Source organism: Saimiri boliviensis, chromosome X, assembly GCF_048565385.1.
Source record: "Saimiri boliviensis isolate mSaiBol1 chromosome X, mSaiBol1.pri, whole genome shotgun sequence".
Lineage (NCBI taxonomy): Eukaryota > Metazoa > Chordata > Mammalia > Primates > Cebidae > Saimiri > Saimiri boliviensis.
The window spans coordinates 105641359-105662066 of NC_133470.1; the positions used below are offsets into that span (position 1 = coordinate 105641359).

At 46.5% G+C, this 20708-nt stretch overlaps 1 protein-coding gene across 1 annotated transcript; it reads left to right on the forward strand.

Moving 5' to 3' along the window:
* The first annotated feature begins 4533 nt into the window (after positions 1 to 4533).
* IGSF1 (immunoglobulin superfamily member 1) lies at positions 4534 to 20202 on the forward strand. The gene is made up of 20 exons (XM_010341739.3): positions 4534 to 4626; positions 6948 to 7084; positions 7226 to 7252; positions 7640 to 7921; positions 8219 to 8506; positions 10388 to 10672; positions 10904 to 11197; positions 11726 to 12004; positions 12332 to 12452; positions 14299 to 14369; positions 14464 to 14496; positions 14895 to 15185; positions 15510 to 15788; positions 16427 to 16714; positions 17490 to 17777; positions 17961 to 18248; positions 18439 to 18726; positions 18847 to 19125; positions 19508 to 19631; positions 19782 to 20202. Exons 2-20 carry the CDS (start codon positions 7048 to 7050, stop codon positions 19918 to 19920), a joined length of 3981 nt encoding a protein of 1326 aa, XP_010340041.1. The 5' UTR covers positions 4534 to 4626; positions 6948 to 7047; the 3' UTR covers positions 19921 to 20202.
* Positions 20203 to 20708: the final 506 nt, after the last annotated feature.

A 20708-nucleotide genomic window follows, 5' to 3' on the forward strand; every position in this document is an offset into this window, starting at 1 on the left:
ACGTGAACCATTCAGCTAAGCTGTCTTTCTTATTTCAAGATGAGAGAAGAATCTTTGGCAGTCAAGATGACTTCAAGGCATTTGTCAGTAAAACTCCCAAACTATTGGTTTTGTTGAAAACAGCTGCAGCCCAGGGAGAAGATACTCCTGGAGATAAGTGACTAAACTCACTTTCAAAGCCACATTTCTTTATAATAGAGTGTAGATCTTATTTTTATGATTAATCGCGTTTTTGCCAGGGTGATTAGTGGAAAATGAAGTAATTTTTTTTTTTTTAAGACGGAGTTTCGCTCTTGTTACCCAGGCTGGAGTGCAATGGCACAATCTCGGCTCACCACAACCTCCGCCTCCTGGGTTCAGGCAATTCTCCTGCCCCAGCCTCCTGAGTAGCTGGGATTACAGGCACACGCCACCATGCCCAGCTAATTTTTTGTATTTTTAGTAGAGACGGGGTTTCACCATGTTGACCAGGATGGTCTCGATCTCTTGACCTCGTGATCCACCCGCCTCGGCCTCCCAAAGTGCTGGGATTACAGGCGTGAGCCACTGCGCCTGGCAGGAAGTAAAAATTTAAAGTTGCACAAAGTTGTTGTTATTACGTGTGTATATCGATACACACACACACACACACACACACACACACATAGAATGCATGGAAAGAGAGGATAAGAAAAGTACAAAAAGGAAAATGGAAAAGAACGAGGGAGGGATAAACGGGAAGGAGGAAATGAATACAGCAAGATAATAATTAAGGGTGAGTCGGATAGGGAGGCATTGAAATATGATAGACTAAATAAGAAAAAAATGTGTATTGTCCACCTGAAACCAATCAATTATATAAAATTAACATACTTTTATCAAGAGAGTATTTCCTCATCTTCTGTTAAGGGTACATGAATCTTTCAGAAAGTTTGACTGTGTCCTAGATCACAAAACAAGTAGAACTCAAAGAGACGCATATATATTTAAATATTTGCCTGTAAACTGATGTTTTTTAAAACAGTTTATAAACAGTGGGTAATAGTGCAATGATGAGTTTTTAAATTGCTAATTTATGTTCTCTTGCAGTTTAGCCATCTTAATTTTAATTATATAACTGTTTTTATTTCAGAAAAAAAAAATTCATCCTTTAGTATATCTTGTTCAATAAATAACTAAACTATTGGTGGACAGTATGGAAAAATAACTCAGAAGTTTCAGAGTGTATAGTGATTAATTTAAACAAGCTTTTTACAGAAATCATCATGCTAACCTCGTATGGCTAACTGGGGCCACCTCCTTACATAGGGTGGTTATGTTTTTTTTTGTGTGTGTGTGTTTTTCTTTTTTTTTTTTTTTTTTTTTTATTGCATTTTAGGTTTTGGGGTACATGTGAATCATAAATACATAAGAATAAATGAACCAAATGATCGACTTCTATACTTTCCTTTGGACACGTGATTACAAGTAAGTAAATGTTAGAAAGAGAGAGTCCAGTTTTGCACTCCAAAGTGGCATCCTCCCCCAACCCTGGCCCACCCACACCCCTGGCCCACCATGCAAATGCCTACAATTTGGATACACTGGTGGCAAATCAGACTCTGAGACAGAAAAAGGCTTTCCTGGCACTGGCATCTGGAAGCATCCTTCCTGGGTCAGACCTAAACTGCTCATAGAACCTGTGCCTGCTCTAGGCAGTGAGGCTGAGCCTACCTCCTTTCCTTCTGGAGCCACCAACTTCATCCAACACAGGAAAAGGGAATACTGAAACACTTTGCAGCCCACTTTCGGAGCTCTGACAGCAGAGACAGATATCCTCCCCACCATGTACCCAGATACACACTGTTCCTCGTATAAACATAAGGCATATTGTGATTCTAAGAGAATTGTCATTAGGAACAGTGGATCAGTAGCTTACTTTTTTGGTAGATGGTACATGAACCAAACAGAACTTTGTGATTCTGCTAAAATTGAAACACACACACACACACACTCCTCATTTTCCCCCTCCACCCATTAAACCTAAGATAAATTCACCTAAGTATTGACATTGTTGGTTTGCTTTGTGACAAGCACCCAGAAGCCAGATAATGCAGACCTCTTTCTAACGCCTTATAACCCACTATGAATATTTTGATTAAATAAGTTTTAGCTCTGATTTATCACTTGCACTTGATTTATTCTAGGAAGCTTCCTGCAAACTCCTGGAAATGCCCTCAGTTATAGCTTCTGGAAACGGCTTAGTTCCCCAAACTGTGCCCTTAATAATTAAAGTGCTTGACAAAAATTAAGTTGAAATCCAAGCTCTGTGAGTTGGCCCCAGCTTTCCTTTCCAGGTTTAAACTCCCCACCTCTAAAGCCTAACCCCCTCCTCATCAGGTCTTGCTTTTGGAACCTAATCTGTCTGGTTGGGTCTCCTCCCTGCCCCCTTCTGTAATGTAAATGTTTTGAAAATTGGCATGGATGTTTTCACCCCAACAGAAAATAACTGTTACTGTTGTCTTCCAAACCACCATCAAGTTCGTCTAATGTTGCCTTCTCAATGTTTCAAGAACTCTTGCCATCCCTTCCTTCTCTGCTACCACTGCCCTAGTTTAGGCACGCAGTAACAGCCAAGTGCTTGCTATTATCCAAACCCATACTGTCATGACTTACTTCCTGATCTTTTCTATTGCAATCCTCTTTAATTCTCAAGGTTCCTCCTTCTCTGCTTGTTCTCTAGTATGACTTATCCTTAGACTACAAACACCTAAAGAGGAGAAACTGACAACCTTTGTGAATTGTCAGCATCCAAAACAATCCCTGCCACAAAGAAAGTACTTAACATATGTGTTGAATCAATGGCTTCTTGCTGAGTCCTAGGTGCTATGCAGTGACTTACAGGAAGGTTTTCATTCGATCCTACCCCAAACCCTTCATTGTAGTAAGTGCAATTATCATCTCCTATTTAGCTTGGAGAAGCTAAATAACTTGCCCAGAAACACATCTTTGTATTCATATGGCTATTCTATTCATTAAACAATAATCTGAAGTTTATATCGGAAGCCACAATTGATATCACCTGATGCATGAAGATATGGTAATCAATTTGCCCCTTAAGAGAGCTATTACTTTATTTTTTCATAGTTTATTCTTGAACAAAGTGTTTTTCATTAGATAATTTGTAATCTTTAATGCATGTAAAAAATGTACATGAAGGGCTGGGCACGGTGGCTCACATCTGTCATCCCAGCACTTTGGAAGGCCAAGGCAGTCAGATCATTTGAGGTCAGCAGTTCCAGACTAGCTTGGCTAACACGGTGAGACCTCGTCTCTACTAAAAATACAAATATCAGCCTGTTGTGGTGGTGCACACCTGTAATCCCAGCTACTTGGGAGGCTGAAGCAGGAGAATCATTTGAACCTGGGTGGTGGAGTTTGCAGTAAGCCGAGATCACGCCACTGCACTCCAGCTTGGAGTGAGACTCCATCTCAAAAGAAAAAGAAATGTACATAAAGAAAAATTTGGCTATTTGGTAGCCAATTAGTCTATGATGTTGATATTTCTATTCCATTGGATGCTATACTTCAATCTCATCATATGTTACATGTCAGGAGCTTTGATTCATGTCTTATTCATACATTATCATGATAAAAAGTCTTTCATGGTCAAGATTTGTGAAAGATTGCTCTATATTATCAAAATCATGTTACTCTAAGACAGCTGAGGAAGGACTTAGAGATTAGTAGTAGTAGTAGTAGTAGTAGTAGTAGTCGTGGTAGCAGCAGCAACCACTACCATTTATTGAGCACCTACTATGTGCTAGGCCTATTGTGCTGTGAGTTTTACTTATATCATCCCATTGAGAAATAGGTTCTGCTGGGTTGTTTTTTTTTTCTTTACAGATGGGGAAACTGGGACGCAGAGTTTACTCACTTGCTTGAGGTCACACAGCTATTGAACATAAAATCTGGACTAAAATCTAAACGTTTATGTCTCTAAAAGCCTGGGCTTTTACCTCAAGCTGGACTTTGAAGGCTGTCCAAATCACTTAACCCTCTCTGAACTTCAGTTTTCTTATCTGTAAAATTGAGAGGAGTAACACTTATGTTGTAGAGTTACTATGAAGATTAGAAATAATGGATCCCAGGGCCCAGGGGCACATAGTAGGCATTTAAACTGTGGTGGTGATGGTTATGCATAAATGGGGCGTTAAATGGGTAGGGGAAGATCTGAGATCCTGAGAAAGCTATTGGGGAGCTAGAGAGAGGGATCTACAAATCTTCTTGAGAGCTGGCCTTCTCCCCGCCAGAATACTGTAACCCAATGAAACTCTGAGCTACAGGCGAGGGGGTAGGGGCCTGAATTTGGCTTCTGCAACCTCTGCAGGGAGTCCAGAGAGAGGCAGGGAACTGGGAGGGACGTAGAAATCCCCGTCGTCAGAGGACTGCAGGTGCCAGGCAGAGTTATTGTAGGTGGGCTCCCAGAGCCTGGCGCCGGGAGGGGAGGAGTTTGGGGCGGGCCGGCAGGCAGGCGGGGGAGAGAGGAGGGCGGGGCTCAGAGCCGAAGAGGCTGTCCTTAGACAGCTCTCCTCATGCCGGGCAGTTTGCTGCATCTGGAGGAGCTCACTGGAGAATCTCCAACATCGGAGCGGGCCTTCAACTACCGTAAGTACCTGCAAATGAGCGCATAGTTCAGTGGCTGAAGATTAAATACTGGCCATCAGATCCTAAACAAAACCCCGAAAGAGTCTTTTTGCTGTAATTAATTGCCGTAAATCAAACTGCTCCCCAGTCTGTCCCCCCACCCCCTTCATTCCTGCCTTTCTCCTTTCCTCCCCGGATCCCAGACCTGCCTCGGTGAGAATCTCTGGGCACTGTAGATATCTCCCCTTTTCCTTCTCAACCTTCCCTCCAAACCCTCAGTGGAGCCTGTACCCGGCACCCCGCCGAGCCCAACCCCTTTGATTCCTGGAGCCCTCAAAGCTATGCAGGGGGCGAGCCATTAGACATTTCGGATATGTCACCCTCAAAAGCACTGCGGCGCTGCCTAAGGGTGGGGAAAGTGCTTGGGGTGGAGTAGAAGGGAACGGTAAAATGGCTAGGCAGCCAAAGTTGGGGGTGGGGGTGGGGGTGAAAAGCCAAAATGGGCGTGGCCAACTAACCTGACACTGGGGGCTGTTCTCACGTTCCCCCGATATAAGATTCATCATTTGGGCTGAATATAAATGGTACAGTTTCCTTAGTGATTGAGGAGGGATCAGCCATGCCCAAAAGCCCAGCTTCCCTGACTCCCCTCAATCTCCCAGTAGGCACAGACCCTGGTTTAGGGGTTCAAGTGGCAAGGATGACACCTCAGATGGCACCTGGGTGTAATCCCAGGTTGAACCTCTTCCTTGGCTTCCCCCAAAAACTCCTGGCCCAAAGCCCCAGGGTAACAAAGCAACAGGGTGGCATCCAAGCTTTGTCCTGGCCCCGAGAGGAATGGGAGCAAGGGACCTTAGGAACTGAGATGGAAAGGACATCTTTAGGGTCCAACACCAGTTTGATGCCCTCTTTGAAAAGAAGAAAAAATAAGCACCTTTTAAAAATGTAATGCTCACTATATGCCTGGCACTGTACATGTATTATCTCTAACCCAATACAACAATAATGTTAGGTGGATATTACTCCCCTACTTTACAGATAAGGAAAATTCAGAGTGGGTAATCGGAAAAACCCTCGATAGAAAGTGAAAAGTGAACAATGGACCCAGGCTTCCTTGAATTTCTCACTGTCCACTTGTTAGCTACAGTCCAGATATTTTGAACACAAAACACCCTCCTCTTCCTGCTCCTCCATTTTACCAAGTGTTAACACTGGGGCAAGGTGGAGGCTGAGGTCAGTATGGAAAAGCAAAATCAGCCCCTTTCTCTATTCTGGGAGTTGCCTCTTCACTTTTCTGAGCTAAGATTTAATAACAGCTGGAGTCAGCCAGGACTTCAGACTCCCAGTAGCGAGTTGGTGGAAGAGAATTAGCTTGAGTTTGTGTGACTAGGACAAACCTTTCCTTGGTGAAAGGTTACTGTGGGGGGAGGTGGAGAGAGGCATGAAAGCTCAAGAGTCTACCTTATGTATATGCAAGGCCTATGGTAAATAATGACTTTGCTCCGGGAGAATGGAAAGCCTCCCTGAACTCAAATATCTTTGCCGTATTTCCTGAAATTCAAACAATTTCATTTCCCTTAGAGGCAATCAAGAAAACTGTTTAGAAGTTAAGGGCAACCAAAGAATCATTTACACTTTATGTAAATTAACTCAAGCAGCTTGATTTTCTAACACAAGCTTGACACTGGGGTATGAAGCTTTTAGGGGCAGGAGACAAGAATGAGAGTAACATTGGATCTAAAACATTCTATGGAAGGGAAGGATATCCAAGGGATCAACTGAGAGGAGTGAGGGAGGGTGAAGAGGGACTGAAGAGTGCCTCTGGGAGCTTAAATCGTTGTTTTAGATCATAGGCCTTGGAGTTAAACATGGATTTTAATTTGGGCTCTAATATTTAATCACTTTTCACTTTGCACAAATTACATACCCTCTCTAAGCCTCAATTTGTTCATCAGTAAAATGGGAATGGTAGTAATGTCTCCTCTCCTAAGTTGTTGGAGGACTCAATACACATATATGTAAAAGGATCTCTGAAAAGGTGACTCTGTACCTCCCATCTCGCCTATCCTGTGGAGCTTCTGCAGGCTCTTCCGGGCCTCTGAGATCCCAGAGACAAATCCATATTTCAACAAATCTGACATCTTCGATACCAACAAAGACCTTGAGTGGGAGGATGGGGAAGTGAGGGAAAGGAGCAAGGAGAAGAAGCCGCAGGTGACCTTGTAATACTCTGCATGCCTGTGAGGGAGTACAATGTAGGGTTGTCAAGTGCAATTTAGCCATCTAAACTAAACTTTACGGAGCTGGACAAGTCCTCTGTGTAAAAACAATTCTGCTTTTAGATCCCACCACCTGCTGAGGAGAAAAATTCTTCAAGACTCAGAGCGCACAGCCAGCACCAGAGGCCCCGTGACCCTGGACAGACCAGGGGAGGGAGCCATCATGCTGCAGACATTCACTGTCTTGCTCTTTTGCATTCGTGAGTACAAGGAAGGGGTGAGGGGCAAGTGACCCTGTCACAGGTACCCACTAATTAGGGGTGGGAGAGGAAAGTATTGAGGTTTGAGTGCAGGGCAGAGACAACAAGGGAGCCCTCCTTTACCATAATCTCTCTTTTCAGGGATGAGTCTGGGTATGACATCCATAGGTAAGTGAGTTCTGCCCTCTCAGGCATCTCCTTCCTAAAGGATCTAAGTCGCTGGCATGTCTCCATGACCCCGGACGTAATACCCTGAGATTCCAGAGACAGATTGGGCTGATTGGGAATCAGAGGACTTGGTTTCCTATGACATGGTGAAAAGCTTTATCTCAGAGGAAAAATAAACCACCAGGGTTTATCCCCCAACTCATTTGAACCCCTTGACCAAATATTTTGGGGTTCCTATACGATGCCCCACACGAACCCACTCCTGTCCCCAGGGGAAGACAAAATGAGGGATCTGGGTCCTGGCTAATTTTAAGGGCCATTGTGGGGCATGTTATGGGAGGGAGAGGGCTGGACTGCTCACATCTTTTTGATCTTCGGGAATGACAGTGATGGATCCTCAACCTGAGCTGTGGATCGAGTCCAACTATCCCCAGGCCCCTTGGGAGAACATCACGCTTTGGTGCCGAAGCCCCTCTCGGCTATCGAGCAAGTTCCTGTTGCTGAAGGATAAGACACAGATGACCTGGATCCACCCTTCCCACAAGACCTTCCAAGTTTCATTCCTTTTAGGTGCCCTTACTGAGTCCAATGCAGGTCTTTACCGGTGCTGCTACTGGAAGGAGACAGGCTGGTCAAAGCCCAGTAAAATTCTAGAGTTGGAGTCACCAGGTAAGACAGAGATACTCAAGAATCAACTACAGCTCCTGAGATTCAGACTTGCCTTACGGGACAGGGTTTGTTTCTCAAATGCACGCAAGCACGCCTCCCACAGTTAGTAAATAAGGGCCTACTCTGTATTGGGCAATGCAGAGGGAGGATGCAGACTCTGGAGCAGAGATGGGGGAAGGAGGGGTGACAAACGAGGATCAAACAGGGGAGCCTCAACTAACGTAGAGCTCTCCTCTGCTGCTCCCTAGACAGTATTATCCTTGCTTTACCTAATTCCAGTTCATTCTGTCCTTCCAGGCCAGCTGCCCAAGCCCATCTTCTGGATCCAGGCTGAGACCCCTCCTCTTCCTGGATGTAATGTTAACATCCTCTGCCATGGCTGGCTGCAGGATTTGGTATTTATGCTGTTTAAAGAGGGATACGCCGAGCCCGTGGATTACCAAGTCCCAACTGGGACAATGGCCATATTCTCCATTGACAACCTGACACCTGAGGATGAAGGGGTTTACATCTGCCGCACTCATATCCAGATGCTCCCCACCCTGTGGTCAGAGCCCAGCAACCCCCTGAAGCTGGTTGTAGCAGGTGGGTGTGGCCATGGCTGCTGGCGTCTGGCAATTGTTGTCCCAGGGATCATGGCTGGTTGAGCTAGGGTTTCTGCTTTTACTTTCCTCAGCCAGTTTCTAGGCCTTGCAAGGCCCCATGAGCTAGAGTCTTTTGGCATTTTACCGAGATAAAAATTAGAATCACACATGCTGCAAGGCAGATGTATGGGAGCCAGTCATTTGGCTAGTGAAGGAGCCCAGCCAACCGGCCAGCAGCTTCAGCTCATCACAGCTTTGTTGTTCTCTACTTGTTGAATATCATGCATTCATTCATTAATTCAACCGGTATTTATTGAGCATCTAATATGTGCCAGGCACTGCCACTGCAGTCTTATAAATGGAGTTTTAAATTTGAAAATGTATTTTGCTTGTAATTGTTATTTTTCTGTGTGGAAAACAGAATGGATTGCTAGTGTTGGTGAGGAAAAACAAACCAAATGACAAATAATTTGATAGCTCATATTTTAGAAATGGCTTTATAAATCACCTTGGTTCCCTATCAGTAGAGCTAGGAAGGCAGCACCAATCTCTAAATGTAGAAGAAGGTTTCCCAAAATGTAAAATGCCAGAAATGCCCCAGCCCCAACTCCCCCACTCCATGGCCTGGAGGTTTCTTTAGTCTCTCCATTCAGCTAAATAGGCTTGGGAAAAGCTGTGGTGTTACAGAAAGTACCCTAGACTTAGAAGCAGTAAACCTGGTTTCTAGTTCCTTCTCTGACACTGCCTCCCTGTGTGATCTTGAGCAAGTCACTTCACTTTTCTGTGCTTTGGCTTCCTCTACTCTAAAAATGGGATAACAGCATCTATCTGATCTACTGTGTAATGCTTCTCTCTGTGCCTCAGTTTCCTGATCTGCAAAATTGGTATAATAATAATGCCTACCTCACAGGGTTGTTGTGAGGATTTGCCTAAATATATATGTACAGTGCCTGGCATATAAGTTCTCAATAAATGGTAGATATTGATTTTGTTAGTATAGCTTTTTATTGAGGATCAAAGAACAAAAAACTGCCTGTTTGAAGTGAGTGTATGAATGTTTGCTGTACTCATGCCCTTTCAGCATAGATTCCACTAACACACACTTCCGTAGTTACCTGTTCACCAGTATCCCCCACCAGTTCATGAGCTTTTTGCTAGTGGAGACTGTCTTCTTTACTCATATACACCTAGACCTATATGAGGCTTGATGCATACTAAATGCTCAGTGAGCATATGGCAGAGCTGATCCTTCCATAATGAATAGATAAGTGTGCCTGGCATTGGGGTAGGGGTAGGAAAGAGTGGTAGGAGGTCAGATTTGCCCTCACTTTTGTGTACAATCTCCTTGGAGAAACAGTCCATGGAAAGGAATGTGTGGCCCTGTAACAGAGATTTCTTTGGGTTGCAGACTTACTGGCCAAACCCTCCTTATTAGCTTCTTTTAGTCTTGTTGTGGAAGTGCTGTCTTAAATGAGTTTAATGTATTCAAGTGCTCTCCTTAATACTTCAGTGGCATTCATGCTCTGCAAAGATGAAATCAATGTCATTTTTCAGAGGTTTGTTTTTTCTGGTGGTTGAAAGAACTACATCTGGCATTTCAGAGACCTAAAGATACAGGGAATTATGGATGTAGATCTTCCACTGAGATACACCCGTATACGTGGTTAGAGCTCAGTGAAGCTGATGGAGTCTTGAGAGAGAAAAGGGGCATAAGTGAATCTACACTTGATTATGTTATAGAGGCAGAGATCCAAGGAAGGGAGAGGGAAGAGAAGGTAAACTTCAGCTAGCACTTCTTCTTTAAAGAAATAAAGAAAGGAAAACAGAATACAACACGAAAGAATCATCCTGCCTCTAACTTCAGGGTCTCTTCCCTTTGTAGGACTCTACCCCAAACCAACTTTGACAGCTCATCCCGGGCCCATCATGGCACCTGGAGAAAGCCTGAATCTCAGGTGCCAAGGGCCTATCTATGGAATGACCTTTGCTGTAATGAGGGTTGAAGACTTGGAGAAATCCTTTTACCACAAGAAGACAATAAAAAATGAGGCATATTTCTTCTTTCGGTCTTTGAAGATCCAAGACACTGGACATTACCTCTGTTTTTACTATGACGGGTCATACAGAGGTTCACTCCTTAGTGATGTCCTGAAAATATGGGTAACTGGTAAGAGAGGGGTATGCCATGGATCTTAGCTTAAAGGCTAAGGATATGAATCTCCCTCTGTGCCCCTGGAGAAGTGGCCAGGGCTAACAGCAGAGAAGGGAACAGAATTTGTAAAACTGGGTGTAGGCAGGTTTTTCCAAGGGTGGTCTGGAGGAAGAGGAGGAAAAGAATCTTAAGGAGTGGGAGCAGGAAGGAAATCATTAGTGCTTTATATTCTGGGTCTTGTCCTAGACACTTTCCCCAAGACCTGGCTACTTGCTCGGCCCAGTCCTGTGGTCCAAATGGGTCAGAATGTGAGCCTACGGTGTCGAGGACCAGTGGATGGAGTGGGTCTCGCACTCTATAAGAAAGGAGAAGACAAACCACTTCAGTTTTTGGATGCCACCAGCATCGATGACAACACATCATTCATCCTCAACAATGTAACCTACAGTGATACTGGCATCTATAGCTGCCACTATCTTCTCACCTGGAAGACCTCCATTAGGATGCCATCACACAACACCGTGGAGCTTATGGTTGTAGGCAAGTGTTAACAACTCTTTTTATTATCAACTTGTTTGTTTTTATCATCACTGTGGTGCTATAAGAAGGAGCTAGTAGCCTTCCATCCTCCGAGAGTTATGAGCAAAATGCATACGTGCACACACATGCGCGTGCAGACACGCACACGCACGCGCACACACAAACACACACACACACACACACGGAAGGTGATGTAGAACTTTCTTCAAAAACTTTAGGAAGCTTGTCTCCCCTTCCCCCTCTCAGTATGGAACAGCCCCATTGTAACCCCTGGGGAAATTATTTTTGTTTAGGCCAGGGGAAGCTTACAGGTATGAGGTCTTCCTGATTGAAGGTAGGGAACCAGGAATCTCTAGAGCACCAAAAGATAGGCAAAAGTATTCCAATGCACAGTCAAATCTTGAAGCCACTGACCAAGTGGAAGTGGAAAGGAAGAAAAGAGCAAATGGGGAGTTCAAAAACATTTTCTGGGGGAGGGGGTACTGGGTGTGAGGTTACTTCTCACTCTGGTCTCTGGATTGGTTTCAGATAAGCCCCCCAAACCCTCCCTGTCAGCTTGGCCAAGCACTGTATTCAAGCTAGGGAAGGCCATCACCCTTCAGTGCCGAGTTTCTCATCCAGTACTGGAATTTTCTCTGGAATGGGAAGAAAGAGAAACATTCCAAAAATTCTCAGAGGATGGAGACTTCATCATCAGTAACGTGGACGGGAAAGGCACAGGGACCTACAGTTGCAGCTATCGCATAGAGACACAGCCTAACATCTGGTCACATCGCAGTGAGCCCTTAAAGCTGATGGGGCCAGCAGGTGAGAGGATAACTCTTCAGAAAAATACCCCTCCATACCCCATGGATCCAAGATCAGTGCCCAGAAAGATGTGGAAAGGGGAGTCAGGGACCTGAAAATCAGAGCCCTTGGGTTTCAGCACCCTTCCCCTGGGGTGGCCTCATAATTCCTCAAAGGCAGTTAGCAGGATACTTTCAAGGCCCCCATTCTCCGAGAAAAGGAAGGCCACTTCTGCCTCACCTTCCCAATATAAGCAATGTCAGTAACTAGATCGTCCTCACCTCATGAATGTATTCACCTGCCCCTGTCCGCATCAAAGCCTCTGATTCTGGTCTTCTCTGGTCACAGGCTATCTCACCTGGAATTACGTTCTGAATGAAGCTATTAGGTTGTCCCTAATCATGCAGCTTGTTGCCTTGCTGTTGGTTGTGCTGTGGATAAGGTGGAAGTGTCGGAGACTCAGAATCAGGTAACTGTCTTGTCCCAGCCCCCTGTTTCCCAGCCTAACAGAGTCTGAAGAATGAGTCATGCCTCATTTGAGACAAGCCACAGGGCACACCCTATAGCACTCCCATATTCTGGGCTTAGGGAACAAGACTTTCTCATCCCAGCTGTCTCTTTCACCTCACAGAGGGGTTAACACTCGAGCCAGAGGGTGAAGAAATGCATAGTTCTCAGAGGCAGGAGGAATAATCAGAGCTGCATTCACTGACATCCCCCTGGGAGGGTGCCCAAATCTCCCTCACAGTCCATCCTGCCCCTCAGAGATGATTGATGGTTCCCTCATTAACTTGTTCTGGATTTTTCCTCTTGTAAGAAGCAATGCCGTCCTGTCTCCCAGGCTGTTATCCAACCCTATCCCAACTTTTCACCCTATCCCTAGCTCTCAAGAGCTATTAAGCCTCGTGTTCCATCCTAGTGGGCTTAGTAACCAATCTCTGACACTGTGGCCTCCAACCACCTGTGCAGAGCATTATGGGAACATAAACTTGACCTGGATGGGCATTTGATGTGACATTGAATGAGGCAACAGAATCAGACTGTTTCCTCTGACTCACAAACTCACACCAAACAGATTCTCCTGCAATTTCCTTTGATTCTATGGCATCCTCTGGGCCATCTGCCTCTCTCATCCCCATGGCTTGTGCTCAGGCTACTCTGCTGGGAACAAGGAGAGAAATGACCACTTCTGACCTAGTGGGGTCGTTAGCTCCTGTCTACTTCCCCCTACTCCCTGCTTCTGGCTGTACCCCACTCACCCCCGCCCCCACAACTGTGGTTACAGCTTGTCTGGGAGTATTCAGTGCACAATGGATTATGATTATGTGTGTCTGTGTTTTTCACTGGAATCTGAGGGACAGAATGCTTGGGCAACCAGAAAGGAGCCACGTAAGCCTTCTGCAAAAACCACCACCCTTTTAGTTTTCAAAAAGTTTCAGCGGGGGTCAAGCTCTTCTTTCTGGAACCTGACCTGGCTCCCATACTCAGAGTAATTCCGAAGCCAGTGATGAGAAAAAAAAAAAAAAATGCAGGCTGCCCCACCCCAGCCTAGCAACACTGCATCAAAGAATAAGATCAGAAACCAGATTTAGGAGAAAGCAGCTTGAAAATCATGTTTTCTTGACCAGGAAGGATGGTCAGTGTTTTCTAAGTAAAAATTGTCAAATGGATTTGGGGTTAATATCATCTAATTCTACAGGGCCCATAACCCAAAGCTGCTGCACATTTCTGGTCATAATCTGGGTGAGGGGAGAGAGTTTCTACTCCTGAAAAAGCTTAGCTAAGCACTGACAATCTTCTAGTAATTCATCACAGCTGCCTAGGCAACCCTTCCATAACAAAGGCAGGTGAGGCAGGTGGGTCTGTCTGAGGACCAATACTGCCATAACAACTGCTTCCAAACTTAAACTTGATGACTGAGAAACACTCACGGTTTCTCCCTCCACCCCCACACCCACGACCCAGAGCTGCCGATCACACTGAGCTCCAGATAATACAAAGGCATTTTCACATCTGACATCTCAATTCCAGCAACAGCCTAATCAGGGGCCACGGGGAGCTGACATACGATATAGGCAGGGGAGTGGGGAGGGGGTGAGGGGGCACATGGGCCATGACAGAGTAAGAGGTTTGTAGGTAGTGAGGCCCTCAAAAAGAAAAGTCATCGATGTCAGAAAAGATTATATCCCATTATTCTGGCCATATCCAGTCCCCATTGGGTAGCAAGCAAGCCAATGACATAAATTGCCGCCCCCTTCCGTCCACCCTCCCCCTAATCCCAGCAACTCCTCTCATCTCTTTTCTGGTCTCGTTAGAGAAGCCTGGTTGCTGGGAACAGCTCAAGGGGTCACCATGCTCTTCATAGTCACGGCCCTTCTCTGCTGTGGTGAGTACAAGCGGGGGGAAGGGGCCTGGGCAGAAGGCCGGGGTGAAGTGCCGTGGGGGAGGGGGCCGAGCCCTGGCAGCAATTTCTTTTGCAGGACTGTGCAATGGGGTATTGACAGAAGAGACTGGTGAGTTTTTCCTGCTCCAGACTGGGACATTCCTCCCTGGAGATCCGAAATAACTACAGAGTGTCAGTGTCATTGGCCAGGGAGTGACTGGTTGGGAGGGAAGGACAGCCAGGAAGGGGCACTTGCTAAAGCTGCTGGCAAAATTGAGCCTCCAACTTTGCCTTTCTGCCTACAAAATTTCCTCCAAGCTTCTGCACTATTCTGAGGCTCAGCTATAAGACATTAGCTTCCCCTTTCCCCAGCACCTGAGGAAGGAAGGAAAGAAGGAAAGGGTTTGGATTTGGGTTGCAAGGGCAGGTGGGCAGTGTGATCTGGGTAGGGGGTTCAAGGGCAAGGAGGAGGGAGGGGAAGGGAGGAGGGAGGAGGGAGGATGGCTTCATTAATTCTGCTGTTTCTAGAAATAGTCATGCCAACCCCTAAGCCTGAGCTGTGGGCAGAGACCAACTTTCCTCTGGCCCCGTGGAAGAACTTAACCCTCTGGTGCAGAAGCCCTACGGGCTCAACTAAGGAGTTTGTGTTGCTGAAGGATGGGACCGGGTGGATCGCAACTCGCCCGGCCACAGCGCAGGTCCGGGCTGCCTTCCCCCTTGGCGCCCTGACCCAGAGCCATGTCGGGAGCTACCACTGCCATTCCTGGGAGGAGATGGCTGTCTCGGAGCCTAGTGAGGCACTTGAGCTGGTGGGGACAGGTAAGAAAAGGCAGAGGGTCCTCCGGTAGTTATCCCCAGGGCCCCTGGGACTCGCACACTGCTCCTGGCAGTGAGGGAATGAATTCACAGGGACCCTGAAACCAAACGGGCTTGTGCTGCACATAGGAGAGAAGGGGCACTGAAAGGGTAGGGGGTTGGGGGGAGGGGGAGGGGCAGCATGGGAAGGAGAGTGCGAGGAGACTGACTGGAAGAGCCTAGGGCCAGCCCAGAATAAATGTCTTTATTTGCTGACAGTGACCCCGCGTATCCCGTCTGGGCAACTGCAAACTTCTAACTCCTTTTTCATCCCATTCTGTTTTCCAGACATCCTCCCCAAACCTGTCATTTCTGCTTCCCCCCCAATCCGGGGTAAGGAAATACAAATCCGGTGCAAAGGATGGCTGGCGGGCATGGGCTTTGCTCTGTATAAGGACGGAAAGAATGAACCTGTCCAGCAACTTGGTGCTGTTGGAAGAGAAGCCTTCTTTACAATAAAAAGAATGGAGGATAAAGACGAAGGCAATTACAGCTGCCGCACTCACACTGAAAAGCGCCCCTTCAAGTGGTCTGAGCCCAGTGAGCCCCTGGAGCTTGTCATAAAAGGTAGAGCTGAAAAGGATATGTGAGGAAGGGGGGCGGGTGGAGGGAGAGGCAAAGCCCTGGGTCAGACACTCCTCTCCCTGCAGCAAACTTTGCTGCTGGTCCTGGGAGCCTGTGTCCAATCTTAGAGCCAGGCAGGCGTGGCTCTGGGAGTGCCAGGGCCTCTGGCTGCACGATATTAATAGCCATAATCGTTATTAATAGCTCGGGTTTGTGGAGGGTGATTTAATTTTTCTAATTATTTTCACATCAATTATCTCACTTCACCATAGAGCAACTCTTCAATGGGGGTGAAGTAGGTACCATTTTCCCCCTTTTCCAAATGGGCAAACTAAGGCTCAGAGAATCAGCAGAGCCCCCATAATTCTATCTTTTCACTGGCCTCCATTGCCTGCCCTGAAGGCACGGAGGATTCATCTGGAGGTAGTGAGGGGTGGGGTTCAAGGGTCCCTGCGTAAGAAGTCCATCTGCAAAGTGGATTTGCCTTACTTTTGAACCGCACTTACTTCTGAATGAAATACTACAGAAAGCAGAGAAGCTTCCTAGAACCAAGATTTGCTATATTTGCTTTCTCTCTTTCTTGATCTTAATTTGGTTTTGTGTTGTATTTTGTTTTTTGTTTTTTTTGTTTTGCCTTCTAGAAATGTACCCTAAGCCCTTCTTCAAGACATGGGCCAGCCCTGTGGTCACCCCTGGTGCCCGAGTGACTTTCAATTGCTCCACGCCCCACCAGCATATGAGCTTTATTCTTTACAAAGATGGAAGTGAAATAGCATCCAGTGACAGGTCCTGGGCAAGTCCAGGGGCCAGTGCAGCTCACTTTCTAATCCTTTCGGTGGGCATTGGTGATGGAGGGAATTACAGCTGCCGATATTATGACTTTTCTATCTGGTCTGAGCCCAGCGACCCTGTGGAACTCGTGGTGACAGGTTAGGAGGGGGGGCTTCAGGTAGAGGTAGTGCCAACCCGGGGACAGTGGGTGGAAGGCTGTCAGTGGGAGAGAAAGAAATGTTTCTTCTAAAACATGCCAAGAAAGTGCTTAGGACAGTGGCTGGGCCATAGTAACCAGTCCATGACACACAGCTGCTCATGTTATTATCACAGGAACAAGAAACAAAGGGGGTCGGAGGGCAAGCAGTTCACTTCTGGGGAAATCAATGACGCAGATGGGGGTGTCCAATCCCAAGAGCTCTGTTCAAGTTGCACTATTTCTGTACTGTTTTGCAGCCTGGCCTTGAGCTTTAGGCTCAATGTCCACGTTTTCTGTAAGCTGCGCCGTCAGAGATCAGTGGGCTGGATGGCTCTCAGAGAAAGGGAAAAGACCTTGAAATGTCAGCTGCATACTACGCAGCCATTAAAAATGCCTGTTTTCAAACTGTTTAACATTATAGGAAAATGCTTACATATAAAGCTTAGTGAAAAATGTCAAACTAGACAACTGTGCATACAGTGGAGTCCCAATTCTGTAAACAGTTATAGCTATATGGACATGGGAATGTATAGAAAGAATAACTGGCAAAGAAATATTCAAAATACTTATCTTTGAGTGGTAGAATTGTGTTTCCTTCATGGTTTTTTTTTTTTCCCTATATTTTCTAATTCTTGACAACAAACGTATATTGTGTCTTACGATAACACTTTAAAAAGCTATTTGCAGGATATGAAGGCTGGATTTCTCTCATTCTGTGATCTCTTTAATTTCAGAATTCTACCCCAAACCCACTCTCCTGGCACAGCCAGGTCCCGTGGTGTTTCCTGGGAAGAATGTGACCCTGCGCTGCCAAGGAAATTTCCAGGGCATGAGGTTTGCCCTCTTGCAGGAGGGAGCCCAGGTGCCCTTACAGTTCCGGAGTGCCTCAGGGAACTCGGCTGACTTCCTTCTCCACACTGTTGGAGCTGAGGACTCTGGGAACTATACCTGTATCTACTATGAGACAACCATGTCAAACAGGGGGTCATATCTCAGTATGCCCCTTATGATCTGGGTGACTGGTAAGGACAGACTGGACATGGGACTGGAATGGAAATCATTGGAGTAGGGGTTAGGGAGGGTAATTCCTCCCGGAAGGCGAGGCTAGGCCTCAGAGGGGAAAGGGGAGAAAGATAAAGGGTTAATTTAAGCAGGAACTGGGAAATTTTAATACTCACCCCTTGACAACATTGATCTCTTTCTAGACACGTTCCCTAAGCCATGGTTGTTTGCTGAACCCAGTTCTGTGGTTCCCATGGGGCAGAATGTTACTCTCTGGTGCCAAGGGCCAGTCCATGGAGTGGGATACATTCTGCACAAAGAAGGAGGAGCCACTTCAATGCAGCTCTGGGGATCGACCAGTAATGATGGGGTCTTCCCCATCACCAACATATCTGCTGCTAGCATGGGGCGTTACAGCTGCTGCTACCACCCTGACTGGACCAGTTCTATCAAGATACAACCTAGCAACACCCTGGAACTCATAGTCACAGGTAAGGGGAAGAGACTCTCAAGTGGGCATGAAAGTGTAGAAAGGAGGGAATAGACTGCCTCATGGGAGATAGTTTCCAGAGAGCTCAAGGGGAGGCAACCAATTGTCTTTTCTGTTTATTGAGCAGAGTCCCTGGGGTGATGCATGGGAAAGCGGTCTCTTATCTTTGACTAGGAGTTCATTTCTTCCAGGTTTACTCCCCAAACCCAGCCTATTAGCCCAGCCTGGTCCCATGGTGGCCCCTGGAGAAAATATGACTCTTCAATGTCAAGGGGAACTGCCAGACTCAACATTTGTCCTGTTGAAAAAGGGGACTCAGGAGCCCTTAGAGCAACAGAAGCCAAGTGGGTACAGGGCTGACTTCTGGATGCCAGCAGTGAGAGGTGAAGACTCTGGGATCTACAGCTGTGTTTATTATTTGGACTCTGCTCCCTTTGCAGCTTCATATCACAGTGACTCCCTGGAGATCTGGGTGACTGGTAAGGTCCTGGAGACTTCACTATGAGTCACGATTTTGTAGTTTTTAGCAGTTAGCAATAAGGGGGTAAAGGGCCAAGTTCAGGGTCATTCTTCTAACTTTGTGTTCTTATTGGTTGCAGATAAGCCCCCTAAACCCTCTCTGTCAGCCTGGCCCAGCACCATGTTCAAGCTAGGGAAGGACATCACCCTTCAGTGCCGAGGACCCCTGCCAGGTGTTGAATTTGTCCTAGAACATGACGGAGAAGAAGCACCTCAGCAGTTTTCAGAGGACGGAGACTTTGTCATCAACAATGTAGAAGGAAAAGGCATTGGAAATTACAGCTGCAGCTACCGCCTCCAGGCCTACCCTGATATCTGGTCAGAACCTAGTGATCCCCTGGAGCTGGTGGGGGCAGCAGGTAAGAGAATAATCTCTGCATGGTCCTGATGTGACACACCTGGGATCCCAGGGCCAGTCCCCACAGAGACATCCCAAATCAGGAGAATGGAGGGGCTCTGGAGCTGGGGACCTGAAGTGTGTCTTCTTTCTCCTAAGGATGGTGAGGAGGTAGGACCTCAAATGTATTCGAAGATAGTGAGTGGGATTCTTTCCAGGCCTCTTTCCTCCAAGGAAAGGAGAGCTGCTTCTGCCTCAGCATAGACTCTGCCACAGCCCACCCACGTGAATGACTCCCACGTGAATCCCAAAGAAGGCCAGAGTGTGGGGCAATACCAGAGATCAAGGAGAACATACACACACTCATCTCCACGGCCTTGGTTTCTCCTCTTTCATCAACACAGGGCCTCTTGCTCAGGAGTGCACTGTGGGGAACATTGTCCGAAGTACGCTGATCGTGGTGGTTGTCATAGCCTTGGGGATAGTGCTAGCCGTAGAGTGGAAGAAGTGGCCTCGACTGCGAACCAGGTAAATCAATGCCTCATCGTGGCCCCTTCTGTGAACCCGGTGGTGCTAGAGAAACAATCAAACAAATGCTCCCCTGGTATCTGAGCCCCACCATGCAATTTGTTTTCAGGTTCTCAGTCCTCCCTTATTCATGTCTTTTTCTTTACATAGAGGCTCAGAGACAGACGGACGAGACCAGACCATTGCCCTTGAAGAGTGTAACCAAGAAGAAGGAGAACCAGGCACCCCCACCAATTCTGGCTCCTCAAGCTCGCAGAGAATCTCTGTGGAACTGCCAGTTCCAATATAATAATCTCCTCCTTTACAAGAACTTTCCTCTCCTCTCTCTTGCTCTCAGAGGCCTGTAAATCCAACTAGCTACCCTGCAAGTCAGCCCCATCTGCTGTTCCTTGGTCTCTAATCACCTGAGCTGGGTAAAGGGGATTCTGGGAGTTGAGAGCTCTGCCAGGGTGAGATGTTTTCTGAAGACAGGGTCCCCACCCCTGTAACTCCTCACTGTACTGATTTACTGGCGCATGAAATTCTATTAAAAATGCATTCTTCTGAATAAAAAGAGTATTCACTATTTAACTGCAAAAACTATGGCTGTGGTCCTCTATCAATCAGTCTGTTTTCCACTAACAATTTAGAAATGGTGTATTGGAGCTGACCTCGTTGGCAGAAAAAGAGAGTACAGGGCTATGAGAAAAGAGAAAGTTGTTCAAGATTGGGGGTGAGGGAGGGGGCTCCAAAGTAGCTACTTCCCAATTTGGTTTGACACATAGTCACTGTCCAGAGTATCCTTTTGCCCTTCCATCAATGAATGAATGAATGGCAACACTCTCTCTGAGTTGAGCCTGAGGAGGAAAAGCACCAACATTTCATGCATTTCACCATGTTACCTTTGGGTCCATAGTACATCGGCTTCCAAACAGCAGGATTGGCCCTCTGCAGAACTTTGAAACTGGAAAAACATGCTTTGTGGTCCTTACCTAGCAATCACAGGGTGTAAATGAATTCATTCTTACGTATGAACAAGTAATCAAATCTAATACTTTGCCGCGCCCTAAAGAGAGTCCCGTTTTCCCAAAGGAATGT